This window comes from Triticum urartu, chromosome 4 (assembly GCF_003073215.2).
Source record: "Triticum urartu cultivar G1812 chromosome 4, Tu2.1, whole genome shotgun sequence".
NCBI classification, from domain to species: domain Eukaryota; kingdom Viridiplantae; phylum Streptophyta; class Magnoliopsida; order Poales; family Poaceae; genus Triticum; species Triticum urartu.
The window spans coordinates 5,443,998-5,463,174 of NC_053025.1; the positions used below are offsets into that span (position 1 = coordinate 5,443,998).

The 19,177-nt window shown below is 47.6% G+C and overlaps 1 protein-coding gene across 1 annotated transcript; it reads right to left on the reverse strand.

Annotated features, from left to right (window-relative positions):
• Window positions 1-6,326: 6,326 nt before the first annotated feature.
• On the reverse strand, window positions 6,327-9,236 carry LOC125554476 (receptor-like protein EIX2). The gene is made up of 4 exons (XM_048718025.1): window positions 9,131-9,236; window positions 8,589-8,908; window positions 8,170-8,411; window positions 6,327-8,094 (listed from the first exon to the last, which is right to left on the reverse strand). Exons 1-4 carry the CDS (start codon window positions 9,234-9,236, stop codon window positions 6,327-6,329), a joined length of 2,436 nt encoding a protein of 811 aa, XP_048573982.1.
• Between the last annotated feature and the right edge of the window lie 9,941 nt (window positions 9,237-19,177).

Below are 19,177 nucleotides of genomic sequence, written 5' to 3' on the forward strand. Positions count from 1 at the left end.
GTGGTGGTTTTGGCGGAGGTGGTCTTGCTTGATGATTCCGTGCATGTGGCCATCGTGCCATGCCTTTCATATTCCTGCTTTTACGATGTTTCATGTCTTGCACTACTTTTTTGTTCATGAACTTCCGTCGGTGATGATCTTTAGATGATGTGATGAACTTGAGTATGTTTAGATGATGATGGTGAACTTGAGTATGTTTAGATGAACTTGAGTATGTTTAGATGATGAATTGTCATATTTCTGCATAATTTCGTATTGTTCTGTTTTGAAATGCTGTCAAATGAATTGGAAAAGAGAAAACAGGGGAAAAAACTATGCCTACGGCAAAGCCGTCGGCATATATAAGCCCAGGAGTTACCAGGGCTCGCCACGTGGCATATCTATGCCGACGGCTTTGCCGTAGGCATATCTGGAAATCTATGCCGACGGCTTTGCTGTAGGCATAGCCCTGCTGCCAGGAGGAACCAGGAAACGACACGTGGCAGAGCTATGCCTACGGCAAAGCCGTCGGCATAGATTCATCTATGCCTACGGCTTTGCCGTAGGCAGCCCTGCCACCAGGAGTACCACGGGTTGCCACGTGGCAGAGATATGCCGACGGCAAATCCGTCGGCATACCTCTGCCACGTGGCGTTTCGTTATTCGTCAACGCTTTTGACGGCGCCGTCCGTTGCCGTCAGACGAAAAACACTGCCGACGGCTAAACTATGCCGACGGCTGACGTCAGGCCGTCGGCATAGGCTCCTATGCCGACGGTCTAACAAGACTACGCTGACGACATCTACGCCGACGGGCCTATGCCGACGGCAACCGTAGGCATAGATCTATGCCGACGGCCTAGGGGCCTATGCCGACGGCCCGTGGCCGTAGGCATAGTCCGCGAGTCCGGTAGTGTTCCCAACGATTGCCCGCTAGCGTCCGTCAGAACTGAATATTAAGGGGGATAGATTGAAATACCGATGCGACGAACACCTCATGTCGTTGAACAATACGGTACAAAGACGGATATTGGATGGCCAAGGGTGTGTCACCGAGCCAAGTATCCTCCCAGAAACGTGTACTAGTGCCGTTTCCAATAACAAACTTTATCCTATTAAACAAAGATTGTTTAACTTTCATCAGTCCTTTCCAGAAAGGTGAATCGGTCGGCCTGACTGTAACCTGGGACAAAGTTTTTGTCTGGAGGTACTTGCTGCGAAGGATTTGAGCCCACATGGCATCATTCTCCATTGAGAGCTTCCACAGCCACTTGCTAAGAAAGCATCTGTTCTTAACTTCTAGATTCTCAATACCGAGACCCCCTTGGTCTTTCGGTCTACAGATGATATCCCATTTAGCAAGCCGATATTTTCTTTTAAGCTCATCACCCTGCCAAAAGAAACGTGATCGATAGAAGTCCAGTCTCTTCCTAACACCAACTGGGACCTCAAAGAACGATAGGAGAAACATAGGCATACTGGTGAGCACCGAATTTATCAGGATTAATCAGCCTCCGTATGACATGAGCTTACCCTTCCAGCAACTCGGTTTCTTCTCAAATCGGTCCTCGATGCACTTCCACTCTCTGTTTGTCAGCCTACGATGGTGGATTGGAATACCTAGGTAAGAGAAGGGTAACTCTCCCAACTCGCACCCAAACAATTGCCTATAAGCCTCATGTTCGTCTTTGGCTCGACCAAAACAGAACAGCTCACTCTTATGAAAGTTAATCTTTAACCCGGTCAATTCTTCAAATAGGCATAACACAAGCTTCATATTTCTCGCCTTGGCCAAGTCATGCTCCATAAAGATAATTGTATCATCAGCGTACTGAAGGATGGATACACCTCCATCAACAAGATGAGGTACCAATCCACCTACTTGACCTTTTTCCTTAGCCCTTCCTATCAGAATTGCTAACATATCCACCACAATGTTAAATAGGATAGGAGACATCGGATCTCCTTGTCTTAGGCCTTTATGTGTCTGCAAGTAATGACCTATGTCATCATTAACTTTAATTCCCACACTACCTTTTTGCGTAAATGATTCCACCTGTCGGCGCCAGGCTTCATCAAAACCTTTCATACGCAATGACTGTTGGAGGAATGGCCATTTGACCTTATCGTACGCTTTCTCTAAATCCACCTTAAAAATTACTCCATCTAATTTTTTGGAATGGATTTCATGGAGCGTTTCATGCAGGACGACCACCCCTTCAAGGATATTTCTGTCCGGCATGAAAGCAGTTTGGGACTATTGCACCACAGAATGCGCAATCTGTGTGAGCCTATTAGTCCCGACCTTGGTGAAAATTTTGAAACTAACATTGAGGAGGCAGATCGGCCTAAATTGCTCAATCCTCACAGCATCCGTTTTCTTAGGAAGCAGTGTGATAGTTCCAAAATTCAATTGAAATAAGTGAAGCTGTCCAGAGAACAGATCATGGAACATAGGTAGCAAATCCCCCTTAATAATGTGCCAGCACTTTTTATAGAACTCGGCTGGGAATCCATCCGGACCGGGAGCCTTATTATTTTTCATCTGTGCAATAGCATCAAATACCTCCTTCTCTGACAACGGGGCAACCAGAATATCATTTTCGGCAGCCGATAACTGAGGCACATCCTCAGTCCTGGACTCGTCGAGGGACACACAATTATCCTCTGGAGGTCCAAATAACTGCTTATAATACTCGGTAATATATGTTTTTAGGTTATCTTGTCCTAAAATAGTGCCCTCATCTTGTTCAAGCTGAAAGATACGCTTCTTTCTGTGCTTACCATTAGCTATCAAATGAAAGAATTGAGTATTCGCGTCCCCTTGGACCACTTTGCGGACTTTAGCACGCAAAGCCCACTTCAATTCTTCTTCGCGGAGCAGTTCTTTCAACATCTTCTCCGCCTGAGTTTTAACCTGAAGCTCAGCTGGCATTAAAATCATGGATTCGGCCTTTATGTCCAGAGCCTGTATAAGAGAAAGGAGTCTATCCTTTTCAATCTTATACACACCACTGAGGTGCTTAGCCCAACCTCGTAAGAAACTTCTCAAATGCCTAATCTTATTCTGCCAACGCTCGATCGTAGTCCTACCTCCTGCACCTCTATCCCATTCCCTGGCAATCAAGTCCAAGAACCCCTCGCGTTCGAACCATGACATCTCGAAAGAGAAGTTGTTCTTGTTACCCACGTGGTTCGGCTCCCCTGAGTCTACGAACAAGGGTGTGTGATCGGATATTCCCCTCGATAGAGCTTGCACCATAACCAGAGGGAACTTTTGTTCCCACTCCACGCTCGCGAGAACTCGATCAAGTTTTTCATAAGTCGGGTTTGGCAGAGCATTAGCCCAGGTAAACTTTCTACCAGAAAGCTCTATCTCCCTCAGATCCAGGCTTTCAATAATGGTATTGAACATAAACGACCATCTGCCGTCAAAGTTATCATTGTTCTTCTCCTCTCTCCTCCTAATGATATTGAAATCACCTCCAACTAAAATTGGAAGCTGTTCTGACCCACAGATTCGAACAAGGTCCGCCAGAAACTCTGGTTTAAGCTCGGGTTGTGTGGCACCATAGATCGCCACCAAAGCCCAGTTGAAACCATCTATCTTAGACCTGACTCGAAACTTCACCGCGAAGTCGCCCATCACTACACTTCGGACTTCAAGCGAATCGCATCTCACACCGAGTAAGATACCACCCGATCTTCCTCGCGGAGGGAGGCAGTGCCAATCGAAATCAATACCACCCACAAGAGAGGAAAGAAACTGGGGCGCAAAGTTATCTCTACCAGTCTCTGATAGAGCAATGAAATCTAAACGCTGCTCTAAGGATGCCTCAACAAGGAACCTTCTTTTAGCCAAGTCCTTCAGACCTCTGCTATTCCAAAAGATTCCTTTCATATTTCATCATGGAATTTTTTAGTGGTCCGAATCCTAGCACTCCTATGAACCGCGGAATCGGGATAGATCTTCCGTTTCCACTTGCGCTTTGGTTTACTAGGCTCTGACGCTCGGTCCTCATAACCGGGTTCAATTAAACTACCAGTATCATTCTCTAGGGGCACATCATCGTCCTCAGACTCATGATTGGGGGGTGCTAGATCCGCACACAGATTATCGAGCACTCTAACCCCTAACGCACCAATCTCATCATCATTCATTGGTTTAACCGCTGCAAGATTACGAATAGTCTCTAAGGCACGCTCCGCCTCCAAATCTAACAGATCATTCACCGAATTGGTAATCTCACTATCCGTAGCACCTAGTGAAACTCCTAATTGGTTTGCATTATTTATAATCTCCTCATTAGAAAAATGTAATAAAGAATTAGAGATGTTGACGGACATACCAGAAGATAATGCAGCATCCTGAAGCTTGGCCGCCCTCATAGCGCACCGCTGCTGCATATCATCCACCTCCGGGAGCTCGTGGATGCGAGCACTCTTCCGTCTTCCCGTCGAGACGGGGTCTGGGATCCCGCCAGAAGCGATAACCTCCTCCCTAGTAAAGCCTGGCGCTGAGTCCCTCAAAGGGTCAGCCGAGGTTACCGGAGAGGGCGGCTGCGGGCTCCCAAGCCCCTCAGACAGGTGCCCCACGCCGGGGTCCGCGGCCATGGGTACAAACGGAGAGGGGATAACATGGGCCGCCTGCCCGCGCCCTCCTCCCGCCCCACCCGCTGGCGCAAACGGAAGAGCCATCGGCGAAGGAGAGACGGTCCTCCTGACCGCCTGGGACGAAGGAGGGGCTAGGGCCACCTGCCCCAGCCCCCCTCCCAACACCGCTGCTGGCGTAGGCGTCGCCGCTACAACCGGAGTAGCGGGGGCCGAGGCTACCTGCCTCGGGCTCCCTCCCCCGGCGCTGGCCGACTCCAACGTGACCGACCTCACCGGCGTCGGGAAATGGAGGGGGGAAGTCAAGGCCTCCTGCCCCGAACCCCCTCCCTCCAACACCAGCTCAGCCGCAGCAAACCGCACCGGAGCCTCGACCACAGGAGGAACAAGGGAAAGAGAAGCAACCTCCGGCTCCCCCACCCCAACTCCATCCAGAGTCCTTGCCGATGGGGCCCTCACCAAGCGTCCAGGCACAGAACCGCCAGCTCCCTCAAACTCCAACAGAGGAAGCGTGTGCTTAAACATATCATCAGAGTCTACCCGGTCACTCCAAAGTCTGAGCGGCGCAGATGCTGGATCAAAGGACCCAAACCGCAACGAAGTCATAGGCACCGAAGGTGATGCTGCCGGCTCAACCCCGGTCCCATCCCCGGGCAACTGAGCATCTGGGCGAGAGCCGTTAGACCCCTCTCGTGTGGACTCATCAATCTGTGCCCCATTGGCTCCCGCACCGCCGTCTCCCTCGTGCATATCAACATCATTCCCATTAACTGCATCAGCAAACAGATCAGTGTCCTCAAACTCAATCTCGAGCGGGAACACCTCTCCCCTATAAGTCCAGTTGACCACATCAGGCACGAACTCAATATCCAGAATACTGACTAAAAGCCAGGCCACCCCATGAGCCCGGGTAAAAGCCATATCAACTCTCTCCGTCTTCCCAACCATCATACCCAAACTGGCCATAACTCGAACATCCTGCAAAGGCTTAGACGGGGCCCCTACAAACCGCAACCAGACCTGCGTAAGCGGCTTTCCCTTAGGCTCCACCTTCTTCCACTCGTGAAACTCCAGAATGCACGAAGTGCCAGGAACTCTACACAAACCAAAGCTCAACTACCGCTGCAAGTCATCCACCGTGGGGAAATCAACCTTAAAAACCTTTTTCTCGAGACCAACCAGCTCCCACCGAAAGTCCCCCCACTACTAGAAATCCCCATATTTCCGACGGTGAAATCTAATAGCCGAAGGGTTGTCGGCCTTGACAGTAATAGCCGACGGTGGTGATAATGGCCGACGGTTTTTGTCAACTCACATGTACGACTGGTAATAACCGACGATGTATTGCATTTACCGATGGGGAAAACCTAACCCTCGGATATCCAATTTAATGCCCGACGGTATGAGTTGAATGGTGTTAGTTGAATGTCTGCCAAGATACAAAAGGTCATATCGTAGTTGTTGCACATAGTATGTATTCCATTCACCAGGATTCAAATAATGTGCCGCGGTTACATTATTGTGTCGTTTACAACCAGACTAGAATACATAGGTTGTTTATAGAACAAGCCATCTTACAGAATTTATGGAATATTTCCACTCGATGCGCCTTTATAGGTACCTAATAATAGCACGAGACTAGTACATAGTTGCAGTACACACACCATAGTACCACTTATTCTCACAAAGTACTAACATACATCTCTCAGCAGTTCAGCCGCACATGAAGCAGGCTGCTCACACTGCGTCGTCGTGGGTCTTCTTCATGAGGCGAGCCCAAGTTATAGCCACTCGTACATAAACCTCATCATACAGCTTATCAATGATCTGGAAGTAAGCAATCGTCCAGCTTCTTTTCAGTAACATGGTGCAAAACACCACCCAAAGGCCGACCACAAATCCTATGCCCATCCCAAGGTAGAGATATGAAATATGATCTACATCTTCATGGTCGACACTTGGCTCTGCATCAGTAGTACTAGCAGAGCAGTTTTTGGAGAGAGGGTAGCCACATAGACCGGGGTTGCCGATGTAGATATCAATCTGGTTGTCAAGAGCTTGTAGCTGGGGCCCGGATGGTATCATGCCTGATAAGTTGTTGTATGACAGGTTCAAGTAGCTTAGAGAGGTTAGAGCTGACAAACCAGATGGGATTTCACCAGAAAGCTTGTTATAGGATAGGTCGAGGGACTCTAGCTGCTTTAGAGCACCAATCTGAATTGGGATTTTGCCAATCAACTGATTACTTGATAAGTTCAAATTGGTGAGCCCAATCAGCAATTTTATCTCCTCTGGAATCTGTCCTGTTAAACTATTACATGAAAAATCAAGATTCACCACTAGCCCGTATATGCCAAAGGTATAGTCACGTGTTTGGCCTTTTGTAATGACTGGTACGCTCTCCTCAAAATCACTCACCTCTAAATCATTCTCCTCAAAATCATAGCCTAACCTTTTCCGAGATATGACTCTCATTGCTTTCAAGCTTGATAGTGACCATGGTATGCTTCCAGAAATATTGTTACGGGCTATATCCAAATGATAAAGACTTTCAAGGTCAGTAAGGTTCTTAGGAATATGACCGCTAAACATGTTTGATCTCACCCTCAAGATTTGCAACAGTGGTATTTTTTCTGGTAACCACTTTGGCAATATTCCAAAGAACCTATTGAATGAAAGATCAAGGAATACCAAATTTTTGGCACTCTGAAGAAATTTAGGGAATTCACCAGAGAGATCATTGTTGCTCAAGTCAAGACTAACCATGACAGAACCAAATTGACCCGCAGAGTTTGTGTTGGATACTGAGGAATTGCTATCTGACTCCATCCAGCACTGCATAACATCTCCTGTTAAATTGTTTCCTGATAGTTCCAACCGTCGCAGTTCAGTCAATTGACATATAGATGATGGAATGGTGCCTGTAATTTGATTATTTGCCAGCAACAACTGCTCAAGCAGTGGAGCTTTTAGCTTTGATGGCAATGACCCTGAGAAAGAGTTTGAGGACAGATTCAAATATGATATATTTACAGGGAGCCCTGGAATTTGACCTATAAGCATATTGGACCCAAGATATAACATTCTCACTGACATGTGTTGTAGATTTGCCGGTAAGGAACCATGCAACTTGTTTCCCGATGCATCCAAGAATTTAGTTCGGAAAAATGTCACCCAAAACCACTCAGGAATGACATCATCCAAATTTGCATTTCGAAGACAAAGAGAATAAACATCAGCCTGCCATCTAATCCACTCCGGAAAACGGGGCCCCACTAGGCATGACCCTAAGTCTATGGACTTTAGTCCAAATGGAGGAACCCAGTTTTGTTCGATGTCTATTTTCAAGGAGTTGCCTCCCAATTCCAGATATTCTAATTTAAATAAGCTTGAAAAATGCTCCTTCATGAGCACACCATTTAGTTTATTGTAGCTCAGATCCAACTCTGTCAAGTTACTAAGTGCTCCAACTTCAAGTGGTACAGTACCAGTTATCATGTTAGCACTGACATCAAGAACACTGAGACTGGTCATGTTACCAATCAATGTTGGTAGTTTTCCTGTCATATTATTATCACACAGTGACAACACTTGTATTGTACTCCATGAGCACCTTGGCAACTGATTCAAGAACTCCCCAATGTTCACATTAAAATTGTTGTAATCCAAATATAGCTCTTCCAAGTGGCACAAATTTCGTAAATTGCTTGATATTAAACCCACAAGATCATTGTAATCAAAATCTATGACCTGAAGGGACGTCATGTTTCCAAGTTCTTCAGGAATAGGCCCATGCCAGACACAATGGGAGAGGTGAAGCTCCTTAAGGCTTGTGAGATCCCAGAAGAACCAGTTGTGCTTTAATGACGTGTTAAACTGGTTTCCTGATAGACCAAGGACTTGGAGATGTGTCAGGTTTGATTTTGAAGTAGCAGACCATGTGTTGTTAAGGCCACAATTTTCTAAGTGAAGCACTTTCAGAGAAGAAAGCATGTTAACCATGTGGAACCAATCCTGCACAGGACTGAGGTTCGCATTGCTCAAGTCAAGATAACTCAACAATGATAGACGTGACAACCATGCAAGATCCACTACATCAAGATAATTGTCAGACCCACCAACATCAAGATATCTCAAATTTGAGAGATTACCAAGTTGGGAAGGTATTCTCCCACTCAAACTTGACGACGAGAGGTTGAGGTACCTTAGGTTCTCCAGAGAGCCCATGAACAAAGGAATGCTTGCGCCATAGAAATCATTCCTACTCAAATCAAGATACCTCAACTTCTGTAATGCAGCCAAAGAGGGACCCATCTCCCCTCTAAATGAGAACATTCTGACGGCGCCATCGGCTTCGTAATTGTCTGTGTTGCGGAGGTCGAGCCTGATGACATGGCCAGTTCTGTTGCTGCACATGACCCCCTCCCAGCGACAACAATCTTTGCCATGCCATGATGAGAGACGGCCAGCAGGATCCAGAAGGCCATCCTTGAAGTACAGAAGTGCATGCCGCTCCCTGCTGATGCAAGTTCCAGCCCCACCTGATATCCTGGCTTGAGCACGGGAATCAGATGATGCTACATGGAAAATGAACATGCAAAGGATTGTTGCAGCTGCTCGTCCGAGATGCCAAAGCTCAGCAGTCATAATGGTCAGACGAGGGAGGGAACAACTAATGGATGGGAGTGAGAACGGAATGACCAGAGAGGGATTGGCTGATACCACTCCACGAGCACAATATATGGTCCAGGATATGCTACTCCAAGTCTTGGTCTTATGCAGAAGTAGTTAATTAATTGCTCTGAGACTTTCTTTGGATTATGACCCCCTACCATGCAATGCACGGCAGAAGGCTGGTTGTAATGAAAGTATCATAAGTAGTATCATGCATATCAACTAGGCAAATTTGATGAGGTGTCATAGAATTAATTAAAAAAAGGATTAAGTATCATATTATGATACCGTATCATATTAAATATTGTGTTACTATGTGTCATGCATGTCAATAAATAAAGTCATCTATGATACTATACACTACGGATGTAGTACCATATGCATGATACTCACCATTACGGCCAGCCGAATAATAATCAAGGAGCTCAGAGGTGCTAACCAATGGATGAGCATGGGACCATGGCACTACGAAGATTAATCATCCTATCAAAGACTCACTCAACGAAATGATCGACTTGAGCACCACCAATGGATGACCATGGGCCCTACAAACAGATCGAAATGGAGTAATTTCCACAAGGTCAAAAATGCTAGTGGCAGTAGCACTATCATCCTATTTTGATTTGGCTGTCGCTCACTGCTAGGTTGCATCATTACTCAGCAATCTTCTTTTGAAAAGTAGCATGGATCAAAGGGTACTACGCTCAGCGTGAGCCCAAGTATCGTATCACCGTGAGCTACTACGCTCAGCGTCTACCATGGGACCAGGGTGCTACCATTTTGACGAAAGGATCACTCAACAAACAGACCGACTTGAGCACCACCAATGGATGGATGACTGGACTAGGGCACTACAAAGTACAAACGGATTGACACGCTTAAACACGCTAGTGGCAGCAGCAGTAGCGTCGAATCGAAATTGTACTAAAAAGATACCACCACGTCTACAGTTCAGCTGTTTACCTACAACACAACAGATAAGAAATTCACACAAAAAATCGTTTTTTAAAAGCAAATCTGCTTGATTACTTAACGGTTCGTGGGTAAACCACCCAGGATACAAACACCCACATGGGCAGGTACATCAGACGACCACTCCAGATGATGGTCACACACACACACACGGCCAATGCCGGCTAGCTCATGTGCTACAGAATTTGCACTCCGCCTACAAACAGAAATGGAGACCTCCGAAAACCATATTTTTAGTTGGTATTTCATGTCCTCGATCAGGGCTGCATACGGCGAGGAGTCCGCACCTAGAGTCCAAATAGGAGCATCCTATTTCAACAGACTGAAACATATGCTAGTGGCATTAATAGTACAATCCTAATTTGATTTGACCGTCAGTAGTACATCAACAGTTAAGCTCTCTGAATCAACACAGCTGGAAATCACGTACGGAGAGCCCTAGTCTTTATCTTTATCTTTACCACGAGTACCGCTGAAAATCATCACTCGACCGTGAGCCAACTGCGTTCCCCTAGGGTTCCTCCTCCCGTTCCCCCCGCCACCGCCGGCCGCCCTCTCCTCCCGCCGCCACCAGCCGCCGGCCGCGCGCGTCGCTCCCCTCCTCCGCCTCCCTATCCACTCGCTCTCCCCCCCCCCCCCCCCCCCCGGGCCCCGGGCGGCCGCGTCCTCCTCCTTTCCTCCGGCCCTCCTCCCCGTCCTTCTCCCCCCACCGCCGCCGACGAGGTCTGGGCCCTTTCGGGCTCCATCTGGGCTAGGGTGGGCCGGCGGCTCGGTGCATGGCGACACTGCTCCTTGGTGTTGGTGGCGAGAAGGCGGTGGTCTGCGGGCGGTGGCGGCTTCGTCGGCCGGTGAGCTGCAACGCGACGGCAGGGGCTGTCCAGACCCTTTTGGGTCCGGCCGGGCCTCGGCGCCTGGTAGGCCCCTTGTCCGTGCATCCGGTCAACTCCGTGGCGGCGGTGGTGGATGTCCCCCCATGTCGGCTGTGTTGCAGATGCCCCCGAGCCCACTATCTCTTCTCCCATCCTCCAGGTCTCGTGTCGGCGGCCTCAGGGAGATGGCGGAGTTGGTTCGGCGACCGTGGTGGCACATGTTGGTGGGCGGCGTGCTAGGCGGTCCACTATGGATCGTCTGAGGTGGTGGTGGGAGTTTTGGTCGGGAGTAACCCCTGGCGGCTCATCCGGCCCTGGCGCGGCGACGCCTGCGGGTGCCGCCGAACCTTCCTGAAGGGCATCGGGTACACCCTCCCCCACTGCCCCCCCCCCCCCCCCCCCCCCCCCCCCCCGCGCGCGCGTACCGGGGGAAACCCTAGGACTAGTCTGGGCAACAGTGGCGTCGTCGTCGCCTCCTTCTTGAAGGTGTTTCTTGGTACGCGTCGCTTCGGAGTGCTGGGTGCGTGGTGGTACTTCTCCGGAGGGTGCAGCGGTTGCCGGCCATCTTTGTTTTGTTGATCTGCCGTTGTTGGCATTAATTTCTCTTTCTTTTTCTTTCTTTTTCCTTTGGGCTTGTTTGTGATGCGGCCCTAGCGAGCTGGTTGTACCGTATGATGCTTTATCTATAAAGCGGGGGAAACCCTTTATTGTAATCGTAACCTAATATTACAGGGAGGATTGTTTGGCAGGATCGAACACGGGACCTCCTGGTTTATGGCTAAGGTGCTAGGCACTCACCCTAACGGGGTTATGTTTTGAAAAGCAGCGCTATTCTATACATGTACAAAGGACATTCCTGATAAAAAAAATTGGAAAACCAGCGAAAAATAGGAGGTCCAAGGGAGGATTGAACACGGGGCCTTTAATTTGTAGGCGAACGTGGTAGCCGCTCAACTAGATCGAGTTTGGTGACAAAATCGCTAGGCCATAAATATACACAGAACATTTTTTAGGTGAATATTTTTTTAAATGTAATTTTTTAACTAGCAACCAAATTCCGAAATATTTAAAAAAAAGTGAATTTAAAAATCAGATATGCCTAGGAAGGCAGAACCATGCATCAGTAGACAACTCATAGCCTTGGATACAAATATATTCAGCTACACAATATATAGTATCAAAGAAGGCATTAATATCATTGTTAATCACATTCTCTTGTATGGCATTCTAACAAATCATCTAAAACAATCAAGGTAGGAGTACATGTTTAACTACAAACATTTCATGAGCGACATTGCATCAGAATATACTAATAAATTTAATTAGGGGTACTTTTCAGCAACTCTAATTGAAAGTAACTTTTTTATATGAGTGTTATCAGTCCCTAAGTGCCATCATGTCATTTAAAGATGTACGAAATAATCATACAAATAAGTACATGTGTTAAAGAGTGAAGTATTTTTTTTTATAGTGTGTGCTCCTACTGCTTTACATAACCAATCAACTTTGAATATTTATGCTTCCAATCTGTACAAAACAACATAAATAAATTTGGCACTTACAATACTTGGAACGAAAAAAAATGAAAATATGCAGGATGGTGCTGCTTGGTCTCAGGCTGAACTACAATCACCTGCAGCCACTGCAGTAACATCACGGTTGACACCACCCTTGTGACTCTGCTGTCACCATTGGTGATCTGACACGATAAAATGAGTGTAAACAAAGTAACTCCAATTTGGACTATACAGATACTTAGGACTGAGAAACATCATAGAAAATGGGAAGGAGCAACCAGTAAGTTGGTCAAACATCTACGACAAAAGAGATTAACAGTAGACTTCAGAACCACATCATTCTTGAGGAATTAAGATCCGTCCTGAAATTTAAATGGAATGGACAGACTGTAATAACATTGTGGGATGTCTGAACTTTTATATCTTTCTTCTAAAGTAAACCGTGTTCATGAGTAGCTTTCGCTCATACTTATATAAATCAAGGAAGCCTGCACCAAAAGGTAAAAAAAAAAGAGGGTAGGACTATTAGTAGAGTCTAGGAAAGGTTTGAAGAAAACAAGCCTTGTCATGCTTCGCGTAATAGCAGACAATGGACTACTTAAACTACAAAATTGGCTACAAATCAACATTGTCAATTTATCTCACCAATATAACATCTCCTGACAGTACTCAAATTATAACTCTGATATAACCTGGCCTGATAGTACTCAAACTACTATGCTGTAGTATTTGCATCGAATCGTGTACACACCTTTTTTTCTCTAATTACTATGTTGTAATATTGGCATACTACACACTATCCATTGTTATTATTGCAACACATTGCCCGTGCTTTGCTAAGGAAGCACAATAGAAACAATACAAAGCTAATTTGACGTATGACTAAATACTACCAGGATTTCTTATGGATCCACATGCTCTATTAAAGTCGATGGTTGAGATTGTATGATATCTGCTTAATTACCCTGGACAATATTTGGATAAACTTGTATTATATTTTTATATACTGGCCGATTCATTCATAAAATGGAAGGTGCATGGTTTGTCCTCCTTAGTGTTGACACCACCAATTCCTTACTGTCCGTTCATCAGTGCTGCCACCAATTCCTTTGTGTCCCTTCTCTCCTCGAGTGTCATGGTTACAAATGCGTGTATTACTTACTCGCCATTCTTGTTCTTGGACTAATGCAGATTGTTATAAGATAAGACGGATCTAGCTGTTCAGATATTTTGAGAAAAAAATCGACCGTGATCTGATTGGAAAATTGATCAGATTAGTAATGTATGTGTATGATGAAAGATGCAAGAGTTGCGTGTCCAACCTATCATCCGTGGCCTGTAGGCGTGTAGCAATGCACCATCAGCTGCACGTAGGTGTAGGAGGCTATGGAACAGTCGCGACAAGGAGCTTGCAGGTCGGGGTGCCGTGAGAGCACCAGACCCATCAGAAATCGAACTGGGCAGAGGACGGTGGGACGGGGGATGCTATATCGCGCGGGGTACGCAGCAGAGCCGATTCGCCGATAGGGGCGTTGTGTGCCGTGGAGCTGGCCGGCGGCGGGGCAGGGGCGCGATGGGAGTCAATTCCAAACTGGTACGTCCACAGACAGCCCCGATCGGAAATCTGTCATGATGGTATGTCAAAGTTACGTGCAGAAACAGTCCCGAGCGGAAAAAGTCCCCGTGCGCCATCATTCCATTGGTAGGAGCCACGAAGATGGAAAGTTGTGATTCTGTTGAGGACGGTTCGTTTGAGATGGACGAGACTTGCCTGCTCCCCCCTCGTGTGCCCATCCGTGCTTCCGCATACGTGGTTTAATTTAATTGGAACAAAATAAGACCCGGCCCCACCCCCTTAAAATCAGGGGGGAAGATGATTAGATTAGAAAGGAAAAAAAATAGACAACTATAGGATAAGATGGGAGCACGGATGGGAGCATGAGGAGGGATCAGGCAAGCCGGATCCGTTTGGGATATGTGAGATGGTCGGTTAATTGGGTATGTTAGGAAAAAGAACAATGATAAATAAATAAAAACCATAAATGGGAGGTGGGGTTTTGTCAAAAAAAAATCGGTGAAGAGATGACGGAGGTGGATCGATCGATGGGGAGGGAGGCTAGCGAACAAATGAAATGAGGTAAATACTGCCCCTATAGTAGTAGAGAGATTTGAAAAAAGGTGGATTTGGAAAGAGTGTGTTTGATCGGCATATGTTTGATTGCAATGGAAATAGCGAAAAGATTTGATTGCGATGCGATTTCATAGTTGTTGTTTATGGAAGTTTTTTGTGATGCGATATGTTTTGGATGGAAGCTTTTAAACCCACCCTTCGATATGATTTGATTGGCGTCTTATATGGAAGGGTGCGATGAAAATATGGAAAGTTTGGTTTGGTTTTTTTTTTGGCATGGGACGTATGGGTCTAGTGATGAATTAAAACCGGTTTTGGTTTTCAGAGGGAGGGGGGAAATCGGTGGGAGGGAGATCGCTTGGTGGGGCATATATCGATCTCTTGGGGTATACCAACGAACGACGTACAAACTAAGACTAATATTCTGAATATTGTTTTATGCTGCGGGTTGTTTGAAAATACCCAAAAAGAGAGTTATAAACACACACACTTGCTTTTTTGTTTGCAACTCATAGACTTGTTTATTCAGTTCCGAAATTATTTGGTTTGGTTGTGTGGCTATATTGTTTAGCAAGTTATCTGATATTTGTAGTAATTATGTGATTATGAAACATTACCATGTATATTACACATGACGTTTGTCCAAATATATGATACTTGGTGTTTGGTAGACCAAATAAAACTTTAGCTTACGGTGTGCCCAGGCTTTGAAAATTCGCTAGCTCCATCATTGATTACTTTATGCCCATGGCAACTATTACCGTATATTCAGGGAAAACACTCATGTGACCTTTTTATATGATTTTCACTACTTACATTAAATTTTTTTACAAATTATTGTACTACTCACGTGGCATTCTAAACAGCTTTTGTAAAAAAACACAAGGCAAATCTTTTCGAATTGAGGGATAATTAAGATGGAAGCTTTTAAATATTCAATGTACATATGGCATTTTAAAAAGAAAACTCACATCATCCCAATTCTTATTGGTTTTCCTTCTTTTTGAAAGTAATGACAAGTCAGTCTTTAGCTCGGTGTCAATTGTAGATACCAGACCATGGCAAATCCAAAAAACATAAATTGTACTAGTGCAAATGTTTTGTACAGTTTTTCCCGTGTGACTTCTAAGCGTGTATGGTTAGTACGTCTTTCTTAGCATGGCAAATTAAGATTGCATGTGCGCTTTGTTTTCGTTCTCTCTGTCACTTTTGTTTGGCATTTTAAATCTTTTTGTTCCGTACGCTTAGTTCTTCGTTACTTGATGGCAAATTTAGTTTTTCACTTTTTTTTTGAAAAGGAGGATGTATCCCCGGCCTCTGCATCTGGACAATGCATGTAACTAATTTATTAATTATTCACAAAGTCCTTACAGAGGTAATACATCAGTAAACCTAAAGTCACCATCTTGACAACACCTGTCGCTACTCCTATCCCCGTGATGGAGGGGTGCCAAATGTCAGAGTCTAATACCAAACAGACATCACACATGTAGATTATGTGAATTGCACGATGTATTGCTCTCGTGCATAGGCATGTATATATAATGTACAAAGGTGGGCCACGGACCTCAACTATACAAGGAACTAGGAGGCGGGCCCAATACACAATATGCACATAACATATATACTCAACACCCCCCCGCAGTCGAAGCGGCACCGCGGCTGACGCAAAGACTGGATCGGAACTCTTCAAATGACGTCGTAGGCAAGCCCTTGGTCATGATATCTGCAAATTGTTGGGAAGTAGGGACGTGTAAAACACGAATATGGCCAAGGGCCACCTATTCCCGAACAAAGTGAATATCCAACTCAATATGCTTGGTCCGTCGATGATGCACCGGGTTAGCGGAGAGGTAGACCGCCGAGACGTTGTCGCAGTAGACCACCGTGGCACGGTCAACAGGGCAAGAGAGCTCCTGAAGCAGCTGGCGAAGCCACGAACACTCGGCGACGGCGTTGGCCACTGCACGATACTCAGCCTAAGCACTGGAACGAGAGACTGTAGTCTGCCGCTTGGACGACCACGAGATGAGTGAGGGTCCAAGGTAGACACAATAGCCCGAAGTGGAGCGACGAGTGTTAGGGCAGCCCGCCCAGTCTGCATCGGAGTAGGCGGTGAGGGCGGTGTCGGCGGAGGCGTGAAGCGTGACGCCAAGATCCATAGTGCTACAGATATAGTGGAGAATCCGCTTGACGGTAGCCCAATGAACGGCACGAGGAGCATGCATATGAAGACACACCTGCTGCACGGCATACTGGATCTCCGGTCGAGTCAGAGTGAGGTACTGAAGAGCACCAACGATAGACCGATAAAAAGCAGCATCCGAAGCAGGAGAACCATCCGTGGCAGAAAGCTTGGCCTTCGTATCAACAGGCGTGGCGGCGGGCTCGCAGTTAAGCATGCCGGCGCGCTCGAGGAGCTCATGAGCATACTTCCGCTGATGAAGGAAGAAGCCATCCGGACGGCGCACCACCTCGACACCGAGGAGGTAGTGCAAAGGACCCAAGTCCTTGATGGCGAACTCGGCGCGAAGACGAGCCATGAGCTGACTGAGGAGACCAGTTGTACATGTCGTCAGGATGATGTCGTCGACATAGAGCAGCAAGTAGGCCGTGTCAGAGCCCTGATGATAGACAAAGAGCGAGGCGCCTGAGCGGGTAGAGCGGAACCCAAGCTGGTGGAGAAACGCCGCGATGCGTTGGTACCAAGCGCGTGGAGCCTGCTTGAGTCCGTACAAGGACCGTGAAAGTAGGCACACGTGGTCGGGAAGCACCGAGTCAACAAACCCAGTGGGCTGCTGGCAGAAGACCTGCTCCTCGAGGTGACCATGGAGGAAGGCGTTGGAGACGTCCATCTGGTGCACCGGCCAAGCACGGGAGACCGTAAGGTGGAGAACCGTGTGTATCGTGTCGGGTTTAATGACTGGAGCGAAGGTGTCGGTGAAGTCGATGCCAGCATGCCATCGGAAGCCACGAACGACCCAGCGCGCTTTGTAGCGATCAAGGATACCATCAGGACGGAGCTTGTGTTTAAAGACCCACTTACCGGTAATCACATTGGCGTGCCGGGGACGGGGAACAAGCTGCCACGTCCGGTTGCGCAACAGGGCGTCAAACTCCTCTTGCATCGCAGCCATCCAGAGCGGGTCACGAAGAGCGGCTCGAATGGAGGACGGCAACGGCGACGGCTCAGAGGCGGACGCCGCATGGACGTAGTCATCCGAGGCGTAGCTCAAACTCGGGCGAAAAACACTCGTACGGACGCGGGTGACCGGACCGGCCACAGGCGCCGAGGGGGCCTGGGGCGCCGCGGGCGCCAACGTCAGGGGCGCCGGGGGGGCCGCGGGCGCCAACGTCGGGGGCGCCGGGGGGGCGCGGGCACCGAGGGCGCCGCGGGCGCCAACGTCGGGGGCGCTGGGGGCACCGTGGGGGCCGCGGGCGCCAACGTCGGGGGCGCTGGGGGCGCCAGCGCCGCGGCTGTAGGAGGCGTCGCATGCGGAGGGCGCGCCTCAAAGCCAGGCGGCGGGCCAAGAGAGGCGCGAGCGCCCTGCGAGAGGCATCGAGGAGCCCGTGTCACCAGTGGCGGGAGGAGCAGCCGGGGGTACCTGGTGAAACGGAAACACATACTCATCAAAGTAAACGTGTCGGGAAGTGAACACACAGTGGGACATGGGATCGTAGCACCGATATCCCTTGGAGTTGGAGGGGTACCCGATGAAGATGCAAGCGACAGATCGAGGTGTAAGCTTGTGAGAAGCAATGTCGGTAGTGCTGGGATAGCAAAGGCACCCAAAAATACGCAAGCCATCATAAGATGGGGGCGTACCAAAGAGAAGATGGTGAGGTGCGTAGTTCCACCGTGGGCGGCAGGGTCTAATGTTAAGGAGAAGTGATGCAGTGACGAGTGCGTCCGGCCAGAAACGAGGCGGCACGTTAGCATGAAACAGGAGCGTTCGAACGCAGTCGTTCAGAGTGCGAAGGACGCGTTCGGCTCAACCGTTCTGCTGTGAAGTATACGGGCATGTGAGACGAAAAACTGTGCCGTGATGCGACAGAAAAGTGCGGAAAGCAAGGTTGTCGAACTCTTTTCCATTGTCAGTCTGAAGAGCAAGGATGGGACGCCCAAACTGCGTGCGGACATAGGAGTAAAAAGCCGTCAAGGTAGAGAGTGCATCCGACTTTCTGCGCAAAGGAAAAGTCCACACATAGTGAGAATATCAAAAATGACCAGATAATATAAATAGCCCGAGTTATTAGGAACCTGAGAGGTCCACACATCGCTATGAATCAACTGAAAAGGAAAAGAAGCAATGGTGGTGGAATTATTAAATGGCAGGCGAACGTGTTTGCCGACTCGACGGGCATGACAAGTGTGATCCTCGATCTTATTGCAAGTGAAACTGAAACTCTTAAGAATATGACGAA